The sequence below is a fragment of the Psammomys obesus genome, unplaced genomic scaffold (genome assembly GCF_907164565.1).
Source record: "Psammomys obesus unplaced genomic scaffold, mPsaObe1.curated_primary_1811, whole genome shotgun sequence".
Taxonomy (NCBI): Eukaryota; Metazoa; Chordata; class Mammalia; order Rodentia; family Muridae; genus Psammomys; species Psammomys obesus.
In genome coordinates, this window is record NW_026592878.1 from 8,499 (window position 1) to 34,130 (window position 25,632).

The 25,632-nt window shown below is 37.6% G+C and overlaps 1 protein-coding gene and 1 pseudogene across 2 annotated transcripts; one reads left to right on the forward strand and one right to left on the reverse strand.

Annotated features, from left to right (window-relative positions):
* Nucleotides 1-242: 242 nt before the first annotated feature.
* Nucleotides 243-25,078, forward strand: LOC129683202 (zinc finger CCCH domain-containing protein 13; the record flags this gene model as incomplete). 2 transcript variants are annotated; one of them, XM_055615836.1, is given in 9 exon segments in its annotated part: nt 243-351; nt 3,802-3,941; nt 4,465-4,622; nt 11,590-11,787; nt 17,211-17,518; nt 18,641-19,240; nt 21,198-21,389; nt 24,087-24,170; nt 24,490-25,078. In XM_055615836.1, coding segments are annotated over 9 exon segments (2,378 nt in total), but the record flags the coding sequence as incomplete, so codon positions are not given.
* On the reverse strand, nt 15,284-16,218 carry LOC129683201 (60S ribosomal protein L37a-like; annotated as a pseudogene).
* Nucleotides 25,079-25,632: the final 554 nt, after the last annotated feature.

Here is a 25,632-nt window from a genome sequence, read left to right on the forward strand (position 1 = left end):
AGCATTGGGTTATGTTACATTTTTAAAATATCTGAGCTACTTCTTACATTTACCGTATTACTGTTCTTTAGTAAATAAATACTTCCATGTAGCTGTACTAGAACTTGCAGGTGAATGACATTTCAAATCTTCCTCCCCCAGAAACAAAGCTGAATGAAGTGGACATACTGTGTACTCAATAATGACCTCATAATGTCTTAAACATATGCTAACCAGAATGTGTATATATATGTACTTTTTAGAAAGAATCTTCAAGAGGGAGACATAGAGACAAGGAAGACATAAAAATTGTTAAGGAGAGAACTCCAGAAAGTGAAGAAGAAAATGTAGAGTGGGAAACGAACAGAGATGGTGAGTTTGAAAATCCTTGCATAGCTAATAGAATTTTAATTATTCACTTAGCCTCTTGTGGGTTTTGAGATACCTTTCAACTGTGATCTTCATGTTGCTTCAGAATCCTGTTGTAGTTGACTAATGGGTTAATATATTGAAGGATTTATTTCTCTTCTATTCTGTGTAAGAGGTCTTTCTCTTACTCTATAAATTCAGTGTATCCCATTGAATTTGAAACCTGGCTTTCTTCGTTCTCATCAATTTAGTGCATTTATTATTATATGCTCCCTTCTAAACCTTTGGTTTTTCTTGTATGTATAAGGGGCAGGGTGTTGAATATAGGCTCATATATTTGAATACTTGGTCCCCAGTTGGTGGAACTATTTGAGAATTAGCAAGTGTGGCTTTGTTGGAGGAAGTACTGTGTCACTGGGCTTTGAAGTTTCAAAAGCCCATGCCATTCCTAATGTCTGTCTGTCTGTCCTTCTTGCCTATGAATAAGAATGTAAACTTTCAGCTACTGCTCCAGTGCCGTGCCACACCTACTGCCTACTGCCATGTTGTCTTCCCCATGATTGTTGGTTTTTCTCTTCTTTCCTGATTCTTCCCTTATTTGTTCATCATGTAGAACCACTTTTTTTTTTTTTTTTTTTAATCATTACAAGAGAAGAAAATGCATGAAAGTACTTTGGTAATTTTGTAGGCAGATTCATTCTAAAATAAAGTATAAAACCCCAAAGCCACAAAGATTTGAATACATAAAAGTTAAAAATGGTTTTATAACTAACTGAAGAAATTAAAGGTAGAAGTTACTTACACCAGAAGAAAAAACTTGCCATATGTCAGCATTAGTAGAGATACCATATAAACATGAACTGTCACAGATATTTAAGAAGATACTTCTGTTAAAAAACTCATGACATTCTAAATAGGTAATGCCTAAGAACTAAAAATGGCTAGTAAGTGTTCAACTCTACTGCAGAGAAAGGCTCACACGAACAAAGAATTGTCTACCCATCAGTATCATAGAAATGAAAATACTAATGTTTGTAAGTGCTAGTTTCCATTGGTAAAGTTGTTTGAGTTCAGTTTGGCCATAGTAAAAACAGAAATTATATTTTGATTCTGGCAAACTAGTTTGAGAAAGTTCATAGAGAAATACTTGCACTCCTGAATCAAGGCAGTTGCCATGTAACCATGTGTGTATAACAGCAAGGCTGGCCACGTGAGCTGTGTGTACTTAGCTTGTGAAATGCTTTACAGATGCTAAAATGCAGATAGTTGAGCTATGTGTATGACATGGAGAGCTTGTGTATATGGCAGTGTTTGTAGTTAGGGGTTTTGTTCATTTCTTTGTTTTGATACAGGATCTCCTTGTGTAGTTCAACCTGCCTTCAAACTAATAACCTTTGCACCTCAGCCTTCCCAGTGCTGGTATGAAAGGTGCGAGCCAGTATGCCTAGCAGTTCCATCGCTTAAAATGAGAGTTTCACGTCTGCAGCACTAAGCTGCTCTTTGCATTGCCGATGCTGTGAGGGTGGCCATTGAGGAGAATAAAGGGAACTTCGTATTTCTCTTTGTACTCATATTTACTTGAGACTTTAAGTAAAGCCAGGCCTGGTGATGCACACCTGTAATCCCAGCACTCTGGAAGGCAGAGGCAGATAGATCTCTGTGAGTTTGAGGCCAGCCTGGTCTCCAAAGCAAGTCCAAGACACCCAAGGCTACACAGAGAAACCCTGTTTCGAAACAAAAACAAACAAAAAGACTTTAAGTGAGATTGTGTAAAAAAAAAAATTCTCAAAATATTTAGTTCTCAGTCCTTATTTATATTCTTTAAGACCTGTTTTGCTTTATTAGAGTATATAAATGTTCTTAAGACTTGTACCCATACTAGTAAATTACTTTATAGGATAGATGTACCGACTTCTGTTCTAACACTAGATCTCACCTACAACTGTACCAAACAATGCTGCAATCAAAAATGCTTTACAACTCTGTTAGAAGGCATGTTATATCGTTTACGGCTTTTTCTTTTTGTTTCTATGAACTGCTTTGTTCATGTCTTTTATCTGCTCTTCCATTACTTAATAAGAACCTAGTTAAATAATGTTAGCCTTTCTTTACTGGCATCTATTTTTTTGTTATATAGTTTAACTTTTTCTGCTATTAAATATACCATGGTCGTCATGCATTTTTCCAATTCCGAGAAATCATACTCCATACTCAGGTAATGAACATACAGTTACTGGCCCTACCCCAAGCTAGAATGGACAGTTGGCATTGTAATGCATTTGAACTGTGTGCAGCAATCTTATCCATTTTCTTCTATTTAACGTAATCAAATGGTCTGGGCGGTGGTGGCATGCACCTTTAATCCCAGCACTAAGGAGGCAGAGGCAGGCGTATCTCTGTGGGTTCAAGGTCTACAGAGTGAGTTTCAAGACAGCCAGGGCTTTGTAGAGGAACCCTGTCTCAAGAAACTAAAAAAAAAGTAATCAGGTGGGATTAGGTTTAGTGATTTTTTTTTAAGTTCATTTTATTATTAACCTCTGTGTGACAAATGGTCTAAAGCGCTACAGGTGTAGTGAAAGAACATTGGCAGTGGCCAAGCCAAGTACGGTCAAGGGTTAGCATGGAGGTCAATGGATCCCTTCTTCCAGGTTTCTTGGGTGAGGGGTTGAGTGCCAGTAGCTACTTAGAATACCTGTGCCCTGCAAGAAAAGATCTTTGTGTGACTCCCCATCTTTCTTTCTATCTCCCTACCACACCTACAAAACAACAACAACAACAACAAAAACACACTTACATTCCACTCATTCTTTTCATCAGAAACAACTGGACATGAAAGATAACATCAGATCTATTGAATGAGTGGTTCATTCTGATCTGATAATTTAAGTCAATTGAAATGAAAATGCTCAAACATCTTACAATTAACATTCATTGGTGTTAAAATTAGTTAACTTTCCTTCTAGATACAAATCATTTGTCTCAATAAAAAGGACAGATTTGGAGAATTAATGTTCCAAATGCCTGCTGGCTTAAGGGACCTTAGAAAAGAGTATACGGCAAGGCTGTAGGTCTCTTACCCTGTGTGAACTATGGACGGCTTTGGTGTCCTCATTGTATAGTTGAGTGCTTTAATTGTGACTTTTGTTTTGCTTTTTAACTATTTTTTTCCAGAGGTGTGGCCATAGGCAATCCAAATGCTCCATCAGTACTTATCCCAGCTTGAACTGTAGCTATTAGAAATCTCTTGTAACAAAACCCAAGTATGTGATAACCCTAAGTCACTGTCAGAAAATATAGAAACCTTAATATTAGATTTTCAGAAGGAATTCAGTTCTTCACAGAATATTATTCTAATGAAAGAATACATTGTTGAAATTTCTATGGATATTAGCTGGAAAATCTAAGTCTCTGTACATAATTATGTTTAACAAATAATGGAATTGTATTTTAAAGACTCTGACAATGGAGATATTAATTATGATTATGTTCATGAGTTATCACTGGAAATGAAACGTCAGAAAATACAGAGAGAATTAATGAAGTTGGAACAAGAAAACATGGATAAGAGAGAAGAAATTATCATTCAAAAGGAGGTATGTGTATTGAAGTGAACATATATTAAATAGACATGGATATTGGTCACAGAAATCAGCTCCATGCTGTATCTTAGCTCATACTAGGACAGTGATAAATTGATAGCTCCCCACATATCAGCTACACCATAAAAGATTAATCATTTAAATCTTTACATGACTTTTAAGTTAAAATGTTTTTGCTGTTAAACCAAATTGACACTCCCATTGCCTGATATGAAATGGGTTCTATACATGTCAGGCCCATGATATTTCTAGATTGCCCTGTCCACTTTTCTAAGGTATGGAAGTGGAATTCATTTGGAAATAATTTCTGATTTTCCTAGGAAATTTTGAAAAAGTTTAAAGTGCTTTCTTGGTATCTGCATGTGTTTGGGCCATTTAACTAATGTAAGTTGAAAGTGTGGGTTGTGGAGCAATGATGGGACTGCTCTGGCTTTTAAGTTTTACTCAGTTTTTATTTCCCAGTAACTATTTTTTTCCTCATGAGTTCCTGAATTGGCTTACCAAATTACTTTGACAGGTTTCCCCAGAAGTGGTTAGAGCAAAGTTGTCTCCATCACCCTCTCTGAGAAAGTCCAGTAAATCACCAAAGCGAAAGTCCAGCCCTAAGACATCTTCAGCTGGCAAGAAAGAGCGGAAGGCTGCGGTGGTGGCTTCTCCACTGTTGGACCAGCAGAGGTCAGTAGGGTTATCTCAGCAACAGCACTGCTGAACTTGATGATAGAAAGTGACTCTGGTACCATAGACTCACCTTTCCTTCCTAGAGTTAAACAGAGGCCGTGAGCATCTGCATCACATCCACACACGAGAGTTTTCTAACTCTTGGATTTTGTGTAATATGTATGCTTATTTTTTTTAATACTTTAGACAATGTGTATCATTTTTACAAAGTCAATACTATTTTTATACATTGAATTGGAACATAAATATATTCTGCAATACATTTCTTTGTTCAGGTAGCTTTTTTTTTTTAACATGTTTTAACTTTTACTGTGTATACTACATATTTATCTTTCTGTTGTCCAATATATTGCTTTTTAGTTTTTAAGTATGATAAATATATACAGGAAGTATTCTACTTATTTCTTTGTTTACATGTCAAGTTATTAGATGCTTTAAAGTCTGTACCCAGCAGTATATGTATTGATTAGAATTATAGTCATCAGCTAAAGAAATAACAATAACTAAGAATAATGAAATATAATTACATTAAGGAGCATAAGGAACAAGACAGGAGACATTTAAATATCCCTCTGTTATATATGTTTGAATTAAAGTACATATACTAATTTTTATTTTTATTTTTTTAACTAAAAACTTACTGTAATGTTGATAGATTATTTGGTAAGTCTTCTGTAGCTGAATTCACAATAAAGCTTGGTTTTAAACCCCAGGTGCAGTGTTTGCCTTTGTAGTGTGCCCACCTCTGAACAAGCGTGCATATTTTCACTCACCCACACCTCAGCCCATCCTCCTTATAGATGCTGTAAGAGGAATCTAAAATGAACAATTCCATTTAATTTTTATGCTGTTGAAAAGCTGTTTTTTTCTTCTCAAAATGAAACTCATTCTTTTAAGAATGACATTTATGGTTTGACCTTTTCTGTCTTGTCAATATTTTTATTTAATGTCCTGTGTGCCTACTTCTATATTTAGTCCTGCAGGCTTTAGCTTAAATTCTAAATTTCCTGTTAGGTTTCCCTATTTTTCCCCTGTCAGAATTTGTATAGATTTCTCTTCATCCTAATTGCTGTCTGCCTTCTATCTCAGGCGTGGCATGTATGTTTTAGAACCTTTACATCAAAACTTGAAAATTAGAATCTTGATGGTTCATTTTTCCATCTTCCCACAGCTCCTCCAACAAGTGCTCCTGAGTCCTCTCTTTGTTCCTGGGCCTGAGTGGTTTCTGAAGGGGTGTGAAAGAGGCTGACACTTAGATTGGTGTCCGCTATCCTGACTTGCTCTTCTTGCCTAACTTGCCTAACTATATAGCTTGTCCTCAGTACATCCATTTGTCCAACAAATCATATCACCCAATCAGCCTTTGTTTTCTTACTTTCTGTTTATGCATTCTTTGAAATGTATTCTCTTCATTGAGTTTTTAATAACTATTTAGATATAAAGGGTTAATTTTAATCTGTTTTAAGTATAATCTTTTACTATTTATTATTAGCTCATCCTTTGGTTTATTGATTTAAATTTTATCACAGTGATTTAATTGCTCTATTTCCTATATTCCAATATGTTGCTGACCTTAAGATGTACCTTTAAACTATTGAGTGAAGGTCCTGTAAAACAGCACTTTTTCTTTTTTAATTTGAGACAGTCTGATGTAGCTTAGGCTCATCTCTTTAAAGCTTTCTTGAACTGATACCAGGTCTTATCCCTCCTTTCCAAGTGTGGGGATCACATGGATGTGTACTAACACACCTCGTGCAAGTATAGTGTTTATTTTTAATATTTATTGTGTACGGGATGGTGAGTATGAGCATACCACGGCATATCATATGTGGAGGTCAGAGGACAGCTTTTGACTTCTGATAGTCATTTGGTCCTTCCATCACATGGGCCCCCAGGGTCAACCGCAGCTCATCTGGCTCCTGCAGCAAGTACTTTTACCTGTTGATTTACCTTGTTAGCCTTTGTGTAGCATCACAGTGTCTTGAGCCTCTCAGATAGTGTGTGTGCGTATGTGCGTGCTGCTGCTAGTTAATGAGGGCACCGAATGTGTTAGGCAATCACTGTATCAGTGAGCTACAGCTGTAGCCTGAAGGCAACCTACTATAATTTCATTGCTGAATCATACTATAAATTGTTGGGAGATTTGTGAAACTCAGTTGGAATTTCTGTTAACAATTGAATAGGCTATTTCAACCAATGCCAGTGAATCAACTGAAGACAGATAAACAGACTCTTTGGAAAAGATGTAATTACTGTCAAATTAAGTCATGCTTTTCTTTGAAAGATGACTTACTTTCTTTGATATTCATTCTAAGATATAGTATGATAATATCAAGAGATGTGTATTACAATGTGATTTGCAATAAATGTACTGTTTTGACTATTTGCTTTTTAATTCAAAGTTTTCTGTATAGATATTTTTACAAAAAGAAATATGAAATGTGTTTAAAGTTGTTCAAAATAGTTACAGAATGATGTAAAAATGGTAAACCTAAACAGTGGGCTTTAGTGCCATGAGTAGGAAGTGTATTGATTTAGTGTTGCTAAAAGATAACCAATAGACTTTAAAATAGTAAAAGATCTTACTGATTTGGAAAACAATACAATATAATAGAATTTTTTTTCTCGACTCTGTGTTTTTAAAGGTGATATGAAGAAATTTGAACTTTTTTGCTTTTTTAAATTTGAGAGTTTCATACATGAGTGCACTCTATTTGTACCATTTCTTCTTCTCCTCTCTCCAACTCCTCCTATGGTCTCCTACCACCTCTTGAATTCATGACCTCTTCTGTAGTTATTTTATACACAAATACACCCCCCCCCACATACACATATATATTGGTGTTGCCCTTATTTTAATAAGTTCTTTAAGACATCTATGGTTATGATAATAGCTAGATCCCAAGATATTAGTAATTTAACACAGCAGCAGTTTCTCATGCATATAGAATCAGTATAGGTGTTTCTGTGCGGGGGAGATGGCTCAGTCACTAACGCGCTAGCCTGTAAGTGTGGAGACCTGAGCTTGATCCCCAAAGCCCACATAAACAAACAGGCATGGTGGTGTGCACTTGTAATTCCTGACTGTGGAGACAGAAACAGGAATGGTCCTGTGAAATACTGGAGTTGGGCAGCTTTCACAGGGATGACACATGAGACTGTTCTCGAGCCTCCGCACATGTGGGTACTAATGCACCCTCTGACCATGTTGAAATTTTCTTGGACTTTCAAGAAATTGAGAGAATGGAATGCATAAGGAAAATAACTGGATATTTTAACTCAGTGGTGTACAGTAGCCTGGATGGAAATCCTTTAGTCAGTTTCAGAGAATGAATTCTAAAGTGTGGTTCAGCACTGGGCCAGAAAGATTATTGAACATCCAGCTCACCTCTATTATATGGAGCAATGTAGAAGTACGTTTTTGTTTTTTTCAAGAATGGCTTCATGTTTTATCTTTAAAAATCTTATCACAGATGATAAGTATTGTCATGATTATCTTGAAAGTGAGCAAATGTTTAGAAATAGAGACATTTATTACCATTTTGTACATAAATGGCTTCTGTAATTTCATAAATAATGTATTGAGGTTTTTGGCTACCATGGTTGTTGGTAGAAGGCAAGGATGCAAAGAGTCAGTCATCAGATTTAGGAATCTCTTAACTTGTTTAAGTGGCTGTTGCTCTCTACTCTAAAACAGAGGGATATGGGCCAAGAGAGCTCCATTTTCTGAAGGCTAACCATGAATCAAATGTTTTTATGCTTTTAATCTTTGAAAAATATTAGTAGGAATTCTGAGGACTATGCTATCCATTATAATTACATATCCAGTGAATTTTGAGATTACAGAACTCAAGGTCATATGAAATAAGCTGCAATGAAAACTGCACCAGAAGTATGAAAACTAGTGGCTCCTTAAAGTCCTAAGATGACACTGAATACTGAGAGTAGATGGATATTCAAAACTGTCCACACAGAAAACAGGACTAAATTTAGATACTAGATTCATACAAGTAGCATATTCATAAGAATATTGCTTTGACAGGTTTGATTTGAAATTGAAAAAGATCTGTGTGAAGACAGTTTTTGGAAGAAAAGATTTTTCATGTACACTGAGATTGTTAAAATACGAAATTAGTAAAATGGTTATGACTTAAAAGAAAAATATTCAGCTTTAAGACAAGTTTGAGTTTCTGGCAGAAGGATGGGAATGGTATAGAAAGATGGGAATGACAGGAATTTGACTTGAGAGACCAAGAGACACAGATGTGGGCCATGCAGAAGAATGATTTATGTTGAACAGTTCATTGATTGCTGGCAGGTGTTGAAAAAGATTCAAGTCCTGGGCTTTGTAAAAATAAATAAATTTCAAGGGATAATGTCTTACAAGTATTGAGACAGAAAAGCTAGATCACCTGAATAGAGAAACAATTGTTTTGAGTCTCCTTTGTCTTTCTTATCTAAAGCACTAAATACTCTGAAATAGAGATCACTGACTAGCTTTTAGGGAAAAGAGTGTTAATGTGGAAATGCAGTTCAATTAAGCTTTTGTGCCAGTTACAAGGCCAAGTCGGCCAGGTTTAAATATGTAAGGGATTAAAGCCACATAAAACTATTTTAAAGTACTAAATGATAGTTTGTACCTCAATACCACTTATCAAGATATTGAATATTTAACCATGAAAGACAAAATTCCATATTTTTAGGAGGCCATCTGTGTGATCTCAGAGTTGGAAATGATTTCTTAAATGAGATTCAAAGATTTAGAAAAATGTTTAGTAACAGTATTGGGGAAGCCATTTTTAGATAATGTAACTAATTGTACCTTCTTCATTATGATCAAAACTTGTGACTGTGAACTTGATTAAAAAGTTTTGAGCATCTATTTTAGACAGGCTCACAGGGTGAGGTTTTTTTTTAATAATGTGATTTTCTAAGTTGCCTTTTGTTGTAGACAAATGCCTGCATTTTATCTGTTCATTCCAGTGAAACACTGTGAAAGATGCTGGTGTATATATGGCTGGGATATTGATTTGTAGTAACAGTAAAAACATTTCTGACCACCTCTTGGTACAGCCATATCTAATAGGAACAGCAAAAATCATAAAGCCAGCACAGCTGTTTGACAAAGGTCCAGCAAAGCTGAGCCTAGTGATGCAATCGCTGTGGTACAGTCTGCACTCTTGGCCTGGATCTTTTGTTATTTATCCAACTTGGGGATATTGGATTGATGGAATTTTTTTTTTTTTTTTTTTTTTTTCTGAATCATTTATGTACTTTCCCAGGAACGTCTTAACCATACTACCCTTCCCACTTTTAGGAAGATACCCTATCTGGGCCTTCTTGAAAGTCTTCCTTATCCCTTCCTTATTGGTGGGCTAGAGAAGTTGGCAGCAGATCTAATTAAAAACTTCTTCCTACTACAGATGGACAAAGAGTGGTGTGAATAAATGATAAAAGAATATTAAGACCTCCCTTTCTTAGAAAAAGTTTATTTATATGAGGTCACTATGGTGTCATATAACCCAGGGATAAAAAAATACCAAGATTAGACATAAAAATAAATTGTACAGTTCTATAAAATATAAATGATGTCTTATTTCAGAAATTAAATAATAACTGCATCAGTTTTGGCCTGAAGACTTTTCTTGGGCCTAATGACAACTAGCACTCTACTAAGAGCTTATAGTACACTGCTTGGGAAATGACAATAGGCCTGGGCTAGCTTGGATATTTTTTCTGTCTAGTGCCTTCGAAACTGCAAGAGCTCCAGCCTGGGAACAGGGTGCCATGGTTTGGCAAAATATGCCCTTGAAACTGCAGTATTGTTAAAAAGTTGGGTTGTGGCATTGATGAGGAAAATAATTCTGTTCTATCATGGTTTCTCCATGATAACTAAACTTATGACCAAGCAGAAGTTAAAATGTGTGTCCAAGAACAAAAATCTATGTTTTGGAACAACATGCTTCTATTCCTGCCTACCAAATTCTGTATAAATAAAAAAGCACCCAGACTGCCAGCCAGTCAGGATGTAAAAATCCCCTGTGCTTGACTCCTTCCTCTATTGCTGCTCTTGTATCCACTCTTCTTCAGGGCCTGACCTCACCTGGGGCTGGACTCCAGCAACCTCTGAATGATTTACAAATATCACTTCTTCCCTGTGCTTGAGGTTGCTTTCTGTAGTCCCATTTGTCTGTTTCTTTTCTGCACCACAGGTTTGCGGCCAAGAAATCTTTGCCAAGTTTATTCTCCTTCATGTTTTCTTCTAAGAATTTTAAATTTGGGGTTGTATGTTTTCTGTCTTTAATCCAGTTTGAATTAGTTTCTGTATGTGATACAAGATAAAAGTTCAGCTTTGTTTTTTGTACATGGATGTCTAGTTTTAATTGACAAGATATTCAAAGGAACAGACAGAAGTATTGAAGTATGTTAAAGATCTTTATAATAGTTATGCTGGTATAGTAATTTTTTCTTTTGTATTTGGTGTCTTCTACAAAGAGTGCTTTAAGACAGGGTCTTGCTCTGTGATAATGACTAACCTAGTATTCTTGAAGCACCGGCTGGCCTTGAATTCATAGCAGTCTTTCCTCAGCCACCCAAGGGCTGATACAGGCATCCATCACCGCAGCTAGTGATGTTTAACCCTTTTCACCTACTTTTGTACATAAGCTTTAAAAACAAAACAAAACAAAGCTTTTCCCTGAAACTCTTCCACTGTCACTAACTTCTCTTAGAAACTACTCTTTAGAATGATAGAGACCTAACAAGCATTGTTTTAAAAAGCAAACAGTAAATAAATTTTTTAATTCTTGGTTTTCCCCCTGAATATTGGTTATTAGTATACAACATAGTAAGAGGGCAAATAATTGAAAAGAATTGTTACTGCTTTTTAAAAACTCCTTTAGAATTATCCAGGTAGGGTTCAAGAAATACTGAGATTTTTAACTATAGCTTTGTGTACCTTCAGGAATTCAAAAAGCAACCAAAGTAAAAAGAAAGGGCCACGGACTCCCAGTCCACCTCCTCCTATACTAGAAGACATCATTCTGGGGAAAAAATACAAAGAAAAGTATAAAGTGAAAGACAGGATAGAAGAAAAACCAAGAGATGGAAAGGACAGAGGACGGGAATTTGAAAGGCAAAGAGAAAAAAGAGATAAGCCAAGGTAAGTAGAATTGTAAAGTCAAGACTCATGACGCTGCAGAAGCTGTGGGCCATAGGTACATGGCTTTTTAAAATTATTGTTGTTTTTAAATGTATATTACATTTAATGGTTCCCACAGTGACTTATGAGTTATACATTATTTAACTTCAAATTATTTTAGTTTATTTACTATAAGTGAAAATTGAAAATGATAACTGTATTAGATGTGTAGTGTTGCATGTATGGATGGCAGTGTGAGACAGATCTCCAGAATGTCATTCTACACATTTGAAACTGTATTCATTACATTGTATCCTCCCACACATAATTCTGATTGTGTTTCTGTGAATTTAATGAGTTCAGATTCCTCATAAGTAGAATCATGCAATCATGGAATACTTCGTTTAGTATAATGTCTCTGGATAATGTTTATCTGGATAATACTTCGTTTAGTATAATGTCTCATTCATATTGTACATGTAGCAGAAATCTCTTCATAAGGATGAGTAGTATTTCATATGGCACAAGTCATACTTTGCTTATTCATTCTTCCATGGAGAGCATTTGGTTTACTTTCACCTTTAGGTTGTTTTTAAATAGTACTGTATAACCACAGGCCTATAAATATTTCTTTGGGAAATCACTAACAAGTCCAGTACACAAACTTTTCCGCTGTTTTCATTTGAGGGTTATATTATCTTGTTGTGTGCATTTGCCAGGCCATGTGGAGATTTAGTTGGCATCACATTTGTTGAAGTGACTGTTTTCCCCTTTAATTGATTCTGCCATCTTTGAGGAAGGTCATTTGAGCATAGGTTTATGGGATTACTTCTGAGCACTCAACCATTCAAGTGCATGGTTCTGTATGTGCTCCCATGTGGAAGCATATGTACACGAGATAACACTCAAATTCATTAGGAAGGTCACTGTAAATATGTCAGTATCGTGCTTTTTAAAAAATATGTGTACTATATTTTGATTTCTGAAAGTGAAACCTCTAACTTCAATCTTTTTAAAAGTTATTTTGGCTATGTGAACTGTCCTATGTTTTTCTATATGAATTTTAAGATAAAATTTTTCTCTTGTAAAAATAAAAAATGTATTGGAATTCTGATAGGCTTTGGTGGTAGATTGCTTTCATTAGTACAAGCAGCTTTATAGGTCTAGAATCCATTAGCACACCTGACTCCTACTTGTTTCTTTTAGCAGCTTTTGCCACCTTGCTTAGATTTATTCCTAAGTATATTATTTTGGATACATTGTAATACGTTTCCTTAATTTTCTTTTTAGATTTGTTCATTGTAGTATGTAGAAATATAGCTGATGTTTTATTTTTTTTTTTCCTACATCTTTACTGAACTCATTTATTCTAAAAGGGTTTTTCTTTTTTCTTTCTTAAATTTCTTTTTTCCTTTTCTTTTTTCTTTTCTTTTTTTTTTTTTTTTTTTGTAGAATCACGTTTTCCTACATACAAGATACTATATCATCTACAAATATTTTTACTGTTTTTTCTTTCGCATTTTTATTTTTATTTTTCCGGCCTAATTGCTCTGGCTAAAATTTTATTCAACATACTATGTTGGATAAAAAGGGCACTCATGTTTATTCCTGTCTTATAGGGAAAACTTTACTCTTTCTCTGTTGAGTGATATATTAACTGTGAGCTTTTCATAAATGGCTTATTGATCTTCCTCATCATTATTTTAGGCAGGGCATCACTATATAGTTCCAGTTGGTTTGGAACTTGCTATTTAGGCTAGGGTGACCTTAAACTCACAGGTTTGGCTTAAACGCATGTGCTACCATGCTCATCTCTACTGAGGATTAGTAAATGGTGTTGAATTCTGTTGCATGTTTTTGTGTATTAATATTCCTGAGTGATCATTTTCTTTCTTTAGTTAATGCAGTGTACTGCATTAGTCATTTTTCAAAATTGTTTAACCATTCTTGGATTTTAGAAATAAATCTATGTGGTCATAATACGTGTACCTTTAACATGTGTAAATTACTTTGTAAGTACCTCATTGAAGAATTTTTTATCTGTATTCATTATCTTCCTGGTTTATGAGATTTGTGAAACACAAATTTTATGAGAGTCAGATGCATCCCTGATCACTTTTCAGATTAATGCTTCCCTTGAAAAGTATAATCCTTTATAGTGTCCTTGGTCTCTTTCCCTCTCTCTCTCTCTCTCTCTCTTTCTCTCTCTCTCTCTCTCTCTCTCTAACAGTTGGAATTGATAAAGATTTTAGGGAAATAGGGAGATGACTTGGTGGGTAAGAGCTTTGGTCTGCAAGTATGAGAACCTGAGGTCAATTCTCAAGTACCAACAAAAAGCTAGTCATGGCAGTACATGTCTGTAACCACCATTGTGGTGGGATCCTGAGAGCTCACTGGTCAGCCAGCCTACCTGATACAGTGATCTCCTAGGTCAGTGAGAACCTTTCTCAAGGCCATAAGACAGGGATTGACAGAGGAAGTTGCTCAGTATCTTGTTCTGGCCTCCTCGTGCATCTCCTCTCCAAAGAAGGATTTTAATATAGATTTTAATATGGGAGCTAAAGAGGAGGCACAGGAAAGGATACAACACTCACTTTCCATCACTCGGGCTTCTCAAGAGAGAGGCTAGTCTTTTCCTTTTGAATTTTAGTGTAATCAAAATTTTGAAGTTACACAAACAGGACAGACTTTTTACTTGACTTCTTCCATAGATGATACTAAACAAGTTACTTTTTCTCTAACATTTTTTCAGCTGCAAAATACGCATTTTATATATATATATATATATATATATATATAATGCATATATATGTATATATATACATATATACATATATTTATACATATCTATTTATACATACATACATACATACATACATACATACATACATACATACATATATGCTCCATGCTCCATTTTTCTACCAGAATATAAGCAGTGCATGTGAGAATCAGGGTCCAGTCAGGCTTCAGCCATAGTTGCTACTTCCTGTATTGATCTGCAATCATTGGTTGCTGTTTGCTAATTTTTTTTTTTTTTAAGAGGGTCAAGGAAGAGGGAGGATCTTTCTTATATAGCTCTGACTGTTCTGGGACTCGCTATAGACAAGGCTGGCCTAGAACTCACAGAGATGCACATCTGTTTCTGCCTCCCAAGTGCTAGGATTAGGCATGGGCTGCTATGCCTGCTGGTCATTGACTGTTACAGTATTATCAAAGAGAAAAATGTGAGAATCTTAAAATCAACATTTTTCTGAAAATTAAAAGGCTATATAAGAAAAAATATAGTTGATGATAAAGCCAAGATCTAATAGAAATGGGCTGCATGATATGTTATTAATTGCTGGAATTTTTGTGTGTATGTTCTTTGAGCCAGCCATCAAAAAATATTATAGATACTCTTAAATTATTTTTTCTTTTTAAATATTTTTATATTTATTTTTATTTCATACATCATGTCCCTACCTCTACTCCTTTTCCCTTCCTCTACTCCTCTTAGCCTCTCCCCAACCTCCTTTCACGTCCCAATCCAGGCCTTTACTGTTTCCCCTTTAAACAAAAAGAAGAAAAGAGCAGACCTCTCAGGGATATGAACCAAACACAGCATAACAAGTTACAGTAAGATTAATCACAAAGCCTAGACATATCAAGGCTAGACAAGGAAACCCAGCAGGAGGAAAAGGGTCCCATGCACAGATGAAAGAGTCAGAGCCTCCCCCACTCCCACTGTTGGGATTCCCACCGGAACAAAAAAATGCACAGTCATAAGGTATATGCAGAGGAAAGTTTATACAGGGTTGGTGTTTGTCACTTCAGTCTCTGTGAACCCCAATAAGTCCTACTTAGTGTGTGCTGTGTTCTCATGGTATCCTTGACTCTCTGGTTCCTACAATCCTTCCTCCCCATATTTTGCATGGGGAGCTTCCCCCTGGCTGTGCTTAGTATTTGGTTTTGGGTCTCTACATCTGCTCCCATCAGTTACTGGATGGCATCCCTCTGCTGACAATTGGGCTAGGTGTTCTATGAGTATAGCAGAATATAATTTAAAATATCTTAGAGTAACCCTAACCAAGCAAGTGAACAACTTTTATGACAAAAATGTGAAATCTTTGAATCACCTTTTTGAATGTAAATTAAACAGTTTATTGCAGGATAGACATGCCCTAAATGATAGCACTTCTGCTGGTCTTTCCATTCCTTTAGTCTTTGGATGGCAAACTTGACTGTGACAGAAGTGATGTTGTAGGTCTAGGCTCAGGCAGTCATGTTTTCATGCATGAATGAAATGCTGGGTGCCACAGCTCATCTCTTCTTCTTGGTCTTGCCACAGAAGGAGCAAGTATACTTGGTGTGCTGGCTAACTTCAGTTTTCTTAACCATTTTCTGGAGGGAGGCACCATAGCCAGTCCTATATTTCCCAATGATTCTAACCTTCTTGGTACATTTAGCCATGTTACCAGAACCTAAGCCCAAGCATCAAGAGCACCACGTAAACCAATTTTAACTGTAACTCGGAATTGCAGTTCTGTGGCAGTCATTTTTCATTTTTTAATATTTATTTGAAGGATTATAATATAAATACATTATTTCCCCCTTCCCTTCCCTCCCTTCAAGTCCTCCCATGTACTTTCCCCAGCTTACTTCCAAATCCATGGCCTCTTTTTCTTTGGGGTGTGTGTTCGTGTTCCTAACTACAGTGTTCTTGGTCTGTATAATGTTACTTATATCTATATTTTTTAGGGCTGACTATCTGGTATTAGGTGACCAGTTGGTGTGCTTTCCTTAGGGAAGACTATTTCTCCTGCTTCAGGTATTTGTTAGTTGCTTGTAGTTCTTTGTCTGGGGTTGAGGCCTCATGAGCTCAGCCCCCCACCCATGTTAGCATGTCTCTTGATGTCATCCTTGTTCAGCTCATGTATAGGCAGTCAAGTTGGTGAGACTTTATAGGTGTAGCTTCTGACATTTTTAGGAGACATAAGCTTACAATAAACTGCCTGGTCCTCTGACTCTCAGAATCTTTCCACTCCCTCCTCTGCAGTGATCCCTGAGCTTTAAGTGCAAGAGCTATGTTTGGATGTAGCAGTTGGTCCTGGGCTCCACAACTGCATTTTGATTGGCTGTGGGCTTCTGTAATGGTCTCTGTCTGTTGCACTTGTGGGTATGAGGACACATATTTAGGATGTAGTTAGGGATTGTGCTGGTTCAGTAAAGTGGCAGTTGCAGGTTCATCTCCAAGATCTCTTCTAGAGCTCATTTGCACTTGACTTGTCGATTAGTTGTATCTTTAAAAGGCAATGCCCTTTGAGAGCATTGTGAATTAAAATGTGTCCTGAGTTATTACCTGTACTTCCAGTTTTAACATTATATCCCATCGTATTTTTAAAATTCTTTCTTGGCTGGAATTGAAAACTCTTGAGTGAGTTTCTTGTTATTTTTACTCATAGGTCCTCCTCTCCAGGACAGCACCATTCTCCTCTGTCTTCTAGACATCATTCTTCATCCTCACAGTCAGGATCATCTATTCAGAGACATTCTCCTTCTCCTCGTCGGAAAAGAACTCCTTCCCCATCCTACCAGCGGACTTTAACTCCATCTTTACGACGCTCTGCCTCTCCTTATCCAACGCATTGTTTATCTTCTCCTCAGAGAAAGCAAAGTCCTCCAAGACATCGCTCTCCAATGCGAGAGAAAGGGAGGCATGATCATGAGCGGACTTCACAATCACATGATCGGCGTCATGAAAGGAGGGAAGGTATACTCCATATTTGTGGGTTTTGTTTTTCAAATCGTTCTTGACTTTAATAAAAATTGCACATCTGTATTTCTCATTACATAAGGACTAGAAGAGGACTGTGTTGTGTTGAATCTTCTGTAACATGCAGACTACAGCACTAGCAAATGCTTAAATGTAGAGAAATGTAAAATAGTATGTGTGCACAAGTGGGCAGGGCACTTAGAGGTATGTAAACTGGTGCCACCCTCTAAGATATTTTAATGAGTAGTTTTGGCTGTCTGAGTGTTAAAGTATCACTTATTGTTTCATAAAAAAAAAAAAAAAAAAAAAACAAGAAGAAAAATGAGCTGGGTACTTGGCTCAGTGGCAGAGCACTTGCCTAACGTTTGTGTGACTACAAGTTTCAGTCCCTAGCACCACAGAACAGACAGACAGACAGACAACCCAAGGAAGGTGAAAGAAAAGCAGAAAAATATTGATCCAAGTTTGAAAGCACTAGGAAAGTTTGATAAAGGAGAGAGGCCAGGGTAAACTCCCAGGTCAGTGCAGTTGACGCATGGATTTCCAGGTGTAGATCATAATGAAGAAGTGAGTAGTGGTTGGGAGTATGGCCCAGAAGTAGAGCTCTTCCCATGTGAGTCCTTGATTCCCCAGAAGCCAGTAAGATGAGTTTTCCTTTCTGGATCCCTGACAGTGAAGTTAAGGCTGGGTCTGCTCTCCCAGTTCAGGCCGAGATGCTGTGCACAGTAATAGCTCTCATCTCTCTGTGTGATCCACATGTGTACATGTTCATGTGTGTGCACATACATGTGCAGTTGGGTGTACATGTGTGCATGTGGAGGCCAGAGTGTGCATCTGTTAGTTATCTTCCTCTTATTACTTACCCTCCACCTTGTGCTGAGACCCCTCTCTTACAAAGTAGGCTAGACAGCCCCAGGGATCGTCCTGTCTTTTCCTCCCAGAACCAAGATTACAGGTGGGTGCCACCATACCGGGTTTAATTTGTTTTATTCTTATTCTCTCTTCTTCTGTTTAAAACATGAATTTTTTTCAATAAAATTTCAAGAACTCTATGTGAAATATATCTAGTTCCCTGCAACTGTAAACAGAGTTAGAGTTGTTTCCAAAACTGTCTTACAGAAACTCGAGGCAAAAGGGATAGAGAAAAGGATACCAGAGAAGAGCGAGAGTCTGAACACGACCACAGGGATGACAGAGAACTGCGAGACAGCCGGGACCGGAGAGACACTAGAGACCGCAGGGAACTGAGAGACTCCAGAGACATCCGCGACTCCAGAGAGATGAGGGATTATAGCAGAGATACCAAGGAGAGCCGTGACCTCAGAGATTCTCGATCTGCTCGGGATGTCCATGACTACAGGGAACGAGATGCTCGGGACGCTCGGGATGTGCGGGACGCTCGGGATGTGCGGGACACTCGAGATGTTCGGGATGCTCGGGATACCCGAGATGTTCGAGATTCCCGGGATGTTCGCGATGCCAGGGATGTCCGCGACGCCCGGGATGTCCGCGATGTTCGTGATGTGCGTGATGCTCGTGATGGTCATCGGAAGGAGGATGTGTACCAGGAAGAAACGCGCAGTTATGGCAGAAACCACCTGAGAGAAGAGAGTTCTCGAGTTGAGCTAAGGAATGACTCTAGAAGCGAGTCTCGAAGTGAAATCAGAAATGACCGGATGGGCAGAAGTAGGGGTAGAGGTCCAGAGCTGCCTGAAAAGGGTAAGGTTTTTGGCATACTAATGAATTGTACCTTGTATATGTATATAGAAAGCATTAAATATCTAAAGTTTCTTTTCTAAATATATTACATTTATTGTTGGTGTTTAATGAGAATATACAAATCAGTTGAATTGCATTTTGGAATTGTAAACTTGAGTTGGGTAAGTCATGCCCGCTGTACTGATTAATGTAGAGTTCAATGAAAATTGCTACAAGTGCAAGAGAATCACAAGAAAGTAATTTCTAATAAAATGGTGTGTACGTGATCAAATGATTATTCAAGTAGAGTTAAACTGATGTATTTTCAAAATTGATGTAAAAAATAATTGATTTATGTATTCTTCAGTATTTATACTTGCTTCAAACTATCACATATTTTTCTTAATCCAAATAACTGTGAGGTATCTTTGACTGTGTCCAGGCTGCTGAGATTTAATTAGTTTGACCTCTGTCCTCATCCCTTTCTTTAACCTCTTCCCAGGCACTGCACACTCACATCTCTTATGCCTCTCACTGGTTGCTGCTCTGGCCCTGTGGGGTTACAAGAGACTCACATTTAAATGTGAAGGTCTTTCAACTGCTTTATAGTTGTCTTGGCTATTGCTTTAGGAAATTTTCTATTTGTTTGTTTTGGTCTTTGTGTGACGCCTAGACTGGTGTTGAACTTGAGATCATCTTGGCCCCTGTTTTCCAGCATTGGAAGTATAGACATGTAGTACTATACCTAGCCTCTAGGCTTTTCTTTATCCTTTACTTTTTTCATGTAAATATTAGAAAACTTTGCAATTTCATGAAAAACTATTGAATTATATTTAGCATATTAATTTATACCTTTTCCCATTAAGATTTTATGCATTTAAAAAATTTTAAAAACTGTTCTGAAGGTTTCATAGGATATTATAATGAGATGAAACCTTCTGTGCACTGGTTTGCCAATGTTAACATCTTAACACAGTATCAAAACAGGAAATTAACAAGGCCACAAGCCTATGTGCATATGTGTGTCTGTCTGTGCGTGTGCGTCCTATCATGTGAGGAGTCATATTGCCTTCCCCTAACCAGGCTGATGATACTGTTGAAAGATTCCTGGGTGTTGCTCCTTGTAACCCTACCCATTTCTTCCCCATCTTGGACTCAGTTGTTTCATGAAATGTTTCATTAATGGAGCCATGCTGTATGAATCTTGTTGGCACTGGCTGTTTTCACTTAGCACAATCTTCTTGGGGTACATACAATTTATTGTCGTTCTTTTCTGGCCAAGTGGGATTGAATGGTAGATTTACCGTTATTTAATCCGTCACCACTGAGAGTGACATTCAAGTACCTTTTAGTTTGGTGACTGTTAGGAGTTTTGTTACTATGAACAATGAACATAATTTATTTTTCTCATATTTTACTTTGTTGGGTTTTGAGACTTGGGTCTCATTGTAGCCTCGGCTGGCTTTAATCTCTTGTTTTTCCTGTTGAGATTATAAGCTTGTTTAGGATTTTTCCAACCATGCCTGCTTCTCATAACCCTTCATGTTGTCAAATTACCTTGGATCTATATTGGAATGTCATCACAATAAACGTACAATTAAAGTAATAGTATATATCCCGTTTTTTAGTTTTTCATGTTGTAGCTGTATTAAATATGAAGAAATAGCTTTTATTTTTTGTTTTACTGTTTGAGGAATTAGTTTAAGTCAGTCTTTGTAGCTTTATGTTCCCATCAGGTGACTTCCTTATAGACACACAAACTGTGTCTTATGTTACTGTGGTGTCATCAGTCCTTAGAGAGCTTGGGTTCTACAGTTTTCTATATAGTCCATATAACTTTATTTTGCTTAACAGTGTCTATAACGTTTTAGAATACAAAAAAAGTTACAACTTTATACTGTTTTGAGGAAAGATTACGACTGATAAACTTGTTGGTTAAAGTGGCTCTGTTAAATATATTTGAACATCCTTTATTTAGGAAGTCGAGGAACAAGAGGTTCCCAAATGGATAGCCACAGTAGTAGCAGCAACTACCACGACAGCTGGGAAACTCGAAGTAGCTATCCTGAAAGAGACAGATACCCTGAGAGAGACACTCGAGATCAAGCAAGGGACTCTTCCTTTGAGAGAAGGCATGGAGAAAGAGACCGTCGGGACAACAGAGAGCGAGGTTTGTCAAACAGTGTTGTATCCTTTCGTGCTCAACAGCTGGGGAAAAATGGTTTTTTAAGTTGTATCAAGTCATTTTTTTTACCATGAAATATAGGTTAGGATCTATACTTGTTAACATATTTGAAGGTATTCACATAATCTTTGTGGAGTGCAGGATTATGTCAGTAGCTACCAGCATCTAATAAACAGATCTGAAGAGCTGAGGTTACCCTATTGCATGCGGTAGGCAGCTCTCTAAAGATTGTGGATTTTTGTGTGCCTTTACCAGTTAAACCCTTGCAGCTGAAGGTCCTGGCTACTCAATAATTACCTGTTGTCAGTAATTTTACAGAGTGTCAGAGATCAGCTAAGAAAATAAGAAAGAATGGAAGGAAGGGAGAGGGGGAAATTGATAAAGAGAGGGAAAATATGGTGAGGATTACCCAGAAAAACATGATGCTTACATTCTGTCCTGAGAATCCGCACTTGCTATAGCTATTTCTTTTGTACATCTCAAGTACAAGTTTCCTGATAATCTACTAAATGATCTTTTAATCAATTTTGTAGCCAGATTACTGGGAAGTACATAAGGATTAGATGCAGAACAGAGTCGCTATGATACCATCTACTTTATAGTTCTATTAAACATCAAGAAAAGATATTTATGCAGAGGTGTAAAGGCGAAAGAAGCAGCAGCTTTGCAAGATGATAAACATATTCTTTTGGGAATAAAGAGTAGGTACAAATTGCTGAGATGGGAGGTATTCTACCATGTCCCAGAGTATGAAAGAAAACTGGTGTGGCCATAGTATGGTGAACCGGGGGGGCGGGGGGGGGGGGGGGGGGAGATTGGTGTGGCTATAGTACAGTGAGCAAGGAGGAGATGGAGAGAGGCTAGGGATGGACCTTTTTCTCACTTCCACAATCTAAGCACAATACAGATAGCTGAGATGGAGTGATTGCCAGGACTCTGTAAAGTTCTGTTAGGCAAAGTGACAGTTTTGTGAAATATCAAGAAAGCTTCTTAAGTAAAGAGGTATTGCCTGCATTAGCCCAGAGAATGTGTCAGCTTGCTGGAAGAAATGGTGGGAAAGCGTAGATGGTTTGATGGCAGACATACAGGCCTGAGAGACTCATCTGCTCCCAAGTAGCAAGCATTAGGTTCTGAGGCTGGAGTGTGGTCTCCTGTAATTAGTGCAAAGCAGTTGGAGGAAAAGACTAAAGAGGGACAAAAGTACAGGCTGTAAACAACCTCTAGGTCATCAGATTTAATTACTTTTCACTGTCTACAAGTAACTGCTTTTAAGCATGTGGATCCGAGTTTTTATGAGAAACATATTATGCATTTAGCCTGAGAGCTGAAGGCAAAGATACAGACCACTTAGACTGTTCATGATGTCATCATCTGACAGAGCTGAAAATGTTCTGCATTAATAAAACAACTGTATCAGAGAGGCTGGAACGGAAAGAAGTGTTAGAATGCAATCAATGTACTTCTATAAACGGGACTGGGGCCTGCATGAAGAAAGCACAGCTTTGAAGAATACATTATTGGGAGAGATCAGAAGAAAGACAGTTTGGCATGTGACTATGGCATTTACAGGTCTTTTGTATTTTCCTTTAAGATGGGAAGTTTTGGTTGGGATCATAAACGTTTCATCTGCCATTAAAGTGACTGGACTTAGTTTCTGGTGCTATTGCACCAGAGGTCACTGATAGGAACCGCTGGGAAATTGCCATATTGTTTTGTTTTTTTTTTTTTGTTTTGTTTTGTTTTGTTTTGTTTTATCAGGTTATTTCATAATGGTGATTTTGGTTATACTTACAGAATCAGAAATTCCCCCTAACTATAGATGTGCTGGGAAAAAGTTATGATACAATAGGTCTATTTAAAGTTGTAATGGATTTCAGCAAAAGTAAAAAGGAGAAAAACAGACTGTGGTTCTAATACTTCTGATTGACTGGCAAAGTTGTCAGAATCACTTCCACACCATAGTTCCTAAGTTTTTAAAGAAGGAACAGTAAAGACTAAGTAGGATTTCAATTTGTTTGAACTTTAAAATTCTATGAACTTTTGAAAAGGACCTATAAACTCTCAAGGAGAAAATGTAGACAAATTTTGTCTTGTTTTCATTAGGGATAAGGCAAATTCAGGTCACTATACTGAACCTAGAAATATTCTAAAATTATCTACTTAATAGACATTCTTGTTGCCAGCCTGTTGAGTCTACTGTAGCATGATTTAGTGATAACCAACCAGTAGACATTATTATATATCTTGAAAGTAGTCTCCTGGAGTGCAGTGGCCTAGATCACATCTCTGTGGTTGCTGGTAAACTGGCTGTCTCTAGAGAAGAGCCTGTGCCATGCCCCAGTGCACATATTTTATCACAAACTAGTTTCCTATTGAGCAGCATGTGTCCATTTTCTCTGTTTGTGGGAGTTGCGTGAAGATTGGAGGAGGGAAATACTTAAGAGGCAATGAGTCAGTTATTTTAAGTGCATAATGTGGAATTTTGTAGATTTATCAGATAACCTGACAAAGGTTTTTGGACATCAGTACCCCTAATTCTAACTTATTAGAAGTTAATATTGCAGCCACAAGTTTTAAACATTGGTTTGTTTATTTTCTCACGTTATAGCTGTGCTTTAGTGTGTATATATTTGGGACTGAAATTAGAGGTGTGACTTACAAGGGAAATTTTTTTTCCTTCAGCTTCTATGTTCTACACCTCCTGCTGCCCCTATCCTTTGCCATCAATGTTCTCAGATCCTGCTGGGGGTACAGAGAAGATAAGAGGTGAAGCATAGAGATGGTAGAAAGCGGGATTAAAGTAGTGGGCTGCAGACAGGGTAGTGAGCATGCAGAGTAAAATCAAGGATGGATCAGTCCAGGGTGGGGCTTGGTGGGAAGCAGAAAGCAGGGTAGCTAGAGGGCAGTTGAACGTCATCTTTAAGAAAATAGTTTTTAAAGGTTCACATGGTTAATTTCAAAGTGCAGTACTTGATGTATAATTTGTTGCTACTGTCACCTGATGCTCTGTACTCAGATGAAATTTAAGACTTACCTATAGTTTACCTGACAAACCTATCACTGACAAACTTGATTTTTATTGTAGATCAAAGACCAAGCTCACCTATTCGACATCAGGGAAGGAGTGAGGAGCTTGAGCGTGATGAAAGAAGAGAGGAACGAAGAATAGACAGAGTGGATGAGAGAAGAGATGAAAGGATTAGAGACAGAGACAGGGATCGAGAGCGAGAAAGGGAGCGGGAGAGAGAGCGGGAACGAGATCGGGAGCGAGAAAAGGAAAGAGAAAGAGAACTAGAGAGAGAGAGAGCTAGAGAGCGGGAGAGAGAGAAAGAGAGGGAGAGGGAGCGAGAACGAGAGAGAGATCAGAGAGAACGTGACCATGATCGAGAGCGAGAAAGAGAGAGGGAACGTGAGCGGGAGAGAGAAAAAGAAAGGGAGCGAGAGCGAGAAGAGAGGGAGAGGGAGAGAGAACGGGAAAGGGAGCGTGAGAGAGAACGGGAGCGTGAGAGAGAGCGGGAGCGGGAGCGAGAAAGGGCCAGAGAAAGAGAAAAAGAACGAGAGCGGCAAAGAGAGTGGGAAGATAAAGACAAAGGACGTGATGACCGAAGGGAGAAGCGCGAGGATGTCCGAGAGGACAGGAACCCCAGAGACAACCACGAGGAGAGGAAGTCCAAGTAAGGAGGGTGGGCCCTTCAGTTCTGTAGAGTCCAGTGTTCTGGGTGTTCTGTTCTATGCTTTATGTCGCTCTTCCTCCTTGTACTGCAGAGTTGCTTCATGTGCGTTCATGCATATACCGTTCATGTCTAAAATGTTTGTAGTTGTCTAGAAAACTAGTTCTGAATTTTATTTATGGACTCCAGGGCTATATTTCTCCATAATTGTCTATTTCTGCTCTCTCCCTCACTCTACGTTAAGAATAATGAATGACTCCGGCGGTGGTAGCACATTGGTAGCCAGAGGCAGGCAGATCTCTGTGAGTTCAGTACATTGAGGGCTCCATAACAAACACAAAAAGTAATGAATGTAAACTTCAGACATTGTAAGGCAAATAAAATGTACATTTCTTTTTATTCTGTCTCCTAAGACTAAAATGTTTGTGTTTATCTTGGTTTGTCTATGGTTCCATGGTGTATTAATACTTTTTCATGTTTATATTGTATTACAGTATCATTTTTTCTTCTTTTTTTTTTTCATATCCAATCCAAAAGTTGAACCTAGAAACTTAGAA